Genomic DNA, 5389 nt, shown 5'->3' on the forward strand with positions numbered 1-5389 from the left:
CTGCTGCAGACCTCGTTCTCAAGACTCATGTTTTCCTATTTCACTGAATTTCTATTGAGTATCTTCATCACTGTATAGCTGCACGTCTGGTTGTGTAAGACACACTTAGAGTAGAGACTATCTGTGTGTTACACAAAGCATTTCTCAAATCTTAATTTGATATTTATTGTGTGTGTGTGTGTGTCCTCTTCCTCACTTGTGCTCAAACAAAGGCTCACTCACACACAGTAGAACAGCAGCCTGAAAAGCCGGTTTTAACCACTGGTTTGGCATGATACCAGTACCTAATTAAGATCCAGTTCATGCATTTGAAGAAAGACACAAATGCTGGTGCTCAAAAAGCACAGTAACAACAACCTGTTGGTGTAAAGTGGGAACAAGTGAGTTCAGTGGCTGTAGGAGGGTCTAACACAAGAACTTCTCGCAAGCAGTCCACAGACGTGAGCCAATTTCCTGCAAATTGCCCAAACCTTTGCTACATCATGCAGTTGTTGGCTGGTTTTCAAAATGCGCTAATGAACCAACACATCACGTTCACCAGCGATATAGTGTCTGCTGTTAACTGCCAGCTCCAACATATGCTGCTACATACTTGTACTATTCTGACATTTTTATCAAAGTACAAAATACCAATCCATTCATAATTCATTTATTAAACTTTTTGAACACAAAACATACAAAGTAATTCAGGATCACAGCCAAACTGTCATTAAAAACGGAATTAAAAGTATTGAGCGGTTTCATATTGCAGCCAGTTAAGACAGGGACATTTGTATTTGTATTTGTATCTTTATTTATTTCAGACATAATAAAACAAACAAAAAAAACCAATATATACTCGTCTACATGTATTTTCATTTACGAATACGAATATATGTGTAGATATACACACACACACACGTATTTGTACAGACAAACAAGAAAGAAATATAATAAAATAAAACACATTCGTCTAACATGAGATAACAGTTGTTTGGTCTGTTACAAGATATGTGGATGTATTATTGACTGTGTGGGATAGACTTCATTGTCATGAGTAACACAGTAATATCAAAGATATGTGAGGCAGATTTTGTTTTTGGTGGGACATCTCATCTGAGCTCTCTCACTTTTTGATGTAGTTGAGCTTCATCAGCACCGGTGAACTCATACACCTGAAAGAGGAGGACATTGAGTTAAAAATGGCATGTAAAAAATGACATAATTTTCCATTTATCCTCAATGAATTGTAAAATAGGACACAATCGGCTTATCACTAACAACCCAAACCTTGACTTAAATGTGATTTAACTCAGTTTCTTTAATCCTGAGACCATATATCCTTTATATATTTATAAATGCACCATGGGGAGCCTAGGGTGAAACAGCATTTCAGTACACTGTGTACTGTGTATACTACTGTATTGACAATAAAGCTCTTGAATCTTGAGTCTTGAATCTGAATGGAGGTATGGCTTCAAGCTTGCCTCCATTGGTTGGAAAGGATATTTGCTTTGCCGTTTAAGCCATTAGAAAATATTAAATGATTCATGTATGATCTGCCTTTAGAGGTTTTCTGTGCAAGATTAAGAGGGAATCCTTAGGGCAACATTGATCTTATATGTGCCAGTTGAAAATAATACTGAGATTATAATAGTCATTGCACAAGGCTCATTGTTTCCAGGCTCAAATTTACTACATGCTAAACATCTCCATCCAGCTACATAGGGCACTTTACCTTACCTTCTGGTTATTCTTGTAAAAGTGAAATGCAGGCATGCGGGTGACATTATAGAATGACTTCACATCCTGAAAGACAACGCAACGATATCAGATGAGCTGACCGGGTCATCAACACTGATCGCCACTGACTACGGCCGCTTCAGACCACCTTGGGCAGCTGTAGATGTGGCGAGAGGCCAAAACATGTGCAAATAAATACATTAAAAATATTGTGAAAAACACAGGCTTCTGCAGCTTTTATGCATATTAATTATAGGTTACCCAAGAGCCTGTCTACATCAGACAGTCTCTCCTTCAGACTTCAGTGTTGCCAGTTGTGCAGAGTGAAAGCTTGTTGCATTACAGTCTGTGTTGTTTAATCCGCACCAAAGCAGTTGCTGACAGATGGTCACATGAGTCAGCTAGGAGTTCTTCCAAGAGAAAAATAAATGTTTAACTAAGCTAGAAACCTATGACTTTTATTTTCATGCAATGACATGAAAACAGAAATAAAATAAATCCACACAAAGGAAGCTAAAGTGGGTTCAGCAGCAGATGAAGTAATCCTACTGCTTCTCCTGGCTTCCAAGTCAAACACGGGCTTACCCTGCCATCAGTCGCGTCCACCTTCAGGAAAATCACGTTTGCGTTGACAGGCTCCTGTGACATCTCCTGCAGGAGGGAAGATCACTGAGTCGACACGAGAGCACGCACACTACATCTTCTGCGACATCACAAGAGTTTTCATCCTTGTGAATAGGTTCTCTTATTTAATTGTCACATTGCTGCAGTTGCATGGGGATCACAATGAAGCTCTGCATAATGTCAAATGGGGGGCTAGAGCATCAGTACTATAGGTTACTCTGACTAAAGTTATTGTAATGTGTGAGGGACAGAATGAAACTTGAGATTCTCATGAATTTTGGACATGCAAAAGCTCATGAGGCAATAAGCTAAAATAAATAAATAAATAAATAAATAAATAACGTGATTTTAAATTTAACATCACATACACAAAAAATTGGGGCCATCATTTGGCAGGGGCCACACCACTCGGCTGTGAAGTCCACCACCACCAGCTTGTCTCCAGCTTCATTCAGAATTTTCTGGAACTCATCCTACAGAGAGAAATAGAAAAGACATGATTTTTTGGATGGGTAAATGGTAGAGACTGAAACATGCTCAAATGAACTGCAACAGAGCTAACAGCAGCAGCCTCTTCTGACTGAGGGCTTGTTCATACTTGTTGCTGGTGCTACTGTTGACGGTGCAGCTGCAGCCACGACAGTTCACATGTTGGTTCATTTGACACGTTTTGCTGCATCTATTTCTAATTTCTTTCTCTCTCTCAGCTTTTCAGCTCCATCCTATAAGTTTTGTTTGTCCACTTGTATCAACCACTTCTTCCACGCTAAATTCTGTTCTGCAAGCTGCGTGAGCGCGCAGGGAAGGCTGGGAAAGTCCCGATTGCATTAGGAGTTTTGATTGTGCAATCCAGTGTTAGTGATGAAAATTAATGGATGGGCAGTTGCCGGTGCTTTGTAGGGCGGGATGCCAGTTTACTAGTCCAGCCCTGCTAACCGAGGGATTCCCTGCTCAGGATGGCCTTTGATGGCTGCATGTAAGAGTCACTGATCTGGTGATGCTGTGATCCGCTGACCTTTGTAAAGTTTATTTCCGTACAAATGCAATACAATCAGTTACAACAGGGTTCGGGAAGACTGCCTGCCTTTCCTGGAAATTTACCTAAACAACGTGTACACTTATGGCCGCGTGTGGAGCACAGGTGTTGTGTGAAGAACTGATTGTCTCCCAAAAGGTGATTTCTAATGTTTCGATGGGGCGAGGGTTTATGTGTAACGTATTGACTTATATTGATGAATAGACTTTAGTGAACAGGTTATTAAAGTGCTATATGTAAAATCAGTTTTTCGTGTATATTTCCTTTTGGCCAATTAAAACCTTCTTTATATAACTATTGTTATATTTGCTGCGATTTCTGCTGCCCTCTTGTCCAGATCTTTCTTTAAAAAGACATTTTAATATCAGTGAGAACTTTTAACTAGATAAATAAAGGGTGCCACTTCACCAGAGACGATTGCGGCTTCTAACGCGTGACTGGAAGGTTGTTTGTAGCTCAAGATGAATTTATATTATTCATGGATATCTTTGACATATATTTCATATTTTGCAGGCCAACAAGTCATTTACAGCAGTTTAAATGCGGATAATCCCTTTTTGGTAGACGATCACGTTTTGGCACACCTGCGCGCGGCTGCTCCGACACGAAACAGTGGAGCGTAAAAACATCCATTCACTTATTAGGAATGCGCCTCTCACCATATAAGGGAGAGAGGCACAGAAAACAACAAAAAAGACAAACTTACCAGATCTTTCACTTCGTGAACCATGATACCAGCTGATGAACGTGCCTCGGACAGAACAAAGTGCCAGCAGACGCCCCACGCGTTTAAACACTAAAGTTACCCGTCAGTAGTCCCGGTTAAAGCGGAAGTCTCTGTATTTATTTTACACAATAAGAGTTTTTAATGAGCTAAAGCGCAAATGTATTGGTACTTAGAGTATATAGAGTGTCGCGGTTCGAATTTTGAGGAAGAGACATACGACTGAAAGTCCATAGTGGGTCAACACAAATTATTTTATTAAAACACATATATGTGGTGAAGATAGGCACTGCAAAACATCAGGCTCCATCTCCCCCCTTACAATAGGTGGTTGTGATATTTATACTTATGATGACCAGTAGCTCGCGTCACTAAAACAGAACAGTTCCTCTTTCAGTTCCTCCAGATACATCTATTTATTCTACTTGTTAGACTTAAACAACACTTGCAATCAGTTTACCCAGACAGGCTATGTCTGTGTCGTTAATTTAAGTACATGACCTCCCTCTACCTCATCTGTTACCGGGCAAACTCCACAGCACAGGGCACACGGCCTTTATTTCCTTTCTTAAACAATCATAGAAAACATTTGTTAAATTGTATATATATAGATAAGCAATCCTTCCAGCTTGAACTTTGCTCCATTGATGCCCGTAGCTTCAAACCATTAATTAACTTAACCAAGCTTCAACCCTTTAATTATGCAATATGTGTATAACATGATTACAGTTGCACCTGCAATGAAAGATTATTATGTGCTTATGCTAACCCCTGAAATACAGACTTCAATATAACCTCACCAGTTTCAATAAATGTGTCAATGAAATGATAACAATGATAAATCATAAATGATGCAACAGTAATAATAAGGATTATGCATAGTAACATAGATTATGAATATAAAATAATATTTCATCCCGACACTCCTCCTCTTTGGCCTCGAAGAGGCCAACATTCCTCTTAATGTCTCACTCCTCGGGCCACTCAGCCACCTCCTCTTTGAGTGAAATGATGCTCTGCGATCCTTCTCTTCTTTCTTCAACTTCCCAGGTAGACTACTGGTTAGTCGTTGCATGGGTCAGAGGGTTATTCTGCCTCTGTTTTGCCTCCCATGTTATTTAGAGATGAGCTCGTCTCCACCAAGCTCTCATCTGCTACTGCACATTGAGACCAATGGAACTAAGTCTCGCCTGTCCCCTTCAACTGGACCGCTGTTGTGGTACGAGCCGTCACTTCTGGAGCTTGGCACACTCCCTTCATCCCTCAGATTCTCATGTTCCAAC

General features: G+C 40.1%; 1 protein-coding gene across 1 annotated transcript; it reads right to left on the bottom strand.

The window, feature by feature from the left end:
• Positions 1-640: 640 nt before the first annotated feature.
• LOC146714680 (thioredoxin-like) lies at positions 641-4411 on the bottom strand. The gene is made up of 5 exons (XM_085451048.1): positions 4089-4411; positions 2715-2819; positions 2308-2373; positions 1723-1788; positions 641-1154 (listed from the first exon to the last, which is right to left on the bottom strand). Exons 1-5 carry the CDS (start codon positions 4110-4112, stop codon positions 1092-1094), a joined length of 324 nt encoding a protein of 107 aa, XP_085307174.1. The 5' UTR covers positions 4113-4411; the 3' UTR covers positions 641-1091.
• Between the last annotated feature and the right edge of the window lie 978 nt (positions 4412-5389).

Source organism: Copadichromis virginalis, linkage group LG3 (assembly GCF_057382275.1).
Source record: "Copadichromis virginalis isolate Kocher_CV1m ecotype Utaka linkage group LG3, C_Virginalis_male_GT1.1, whole genome shotgun sequence".
Classification (NCBI taxonomy): domain Eukaryota; kingdom Metazoa; phylum Chordata; class Actinopteri; order Cichliformes; family Cichlidae; genus Copadichromis; species Copadichromis virginalis.

Bases quoted from the DNA above. Each gene is read 5' to 3' on its own strand.
- LOC146714680 (XM_085451048.1), bottom strand. From the start codon at position 4,112: ATGGTTCACGAAGTGAAAGATCTG. The intron at 2,374-2,714 runs GTATGTGATGTT...TCCCTCCTGCAG, and splicing joins TGATGGCCCCAATTTTTTGT to GAGATGTCACAGGAGCCTGT. The intron at 1,155-1,722 runs GTAAGGTAAAGT...CTCCTCTTTCAG, and splicing joins TTTACAAGAATAACCAGAAG to GTGTATGAGTTCACCGGTGC.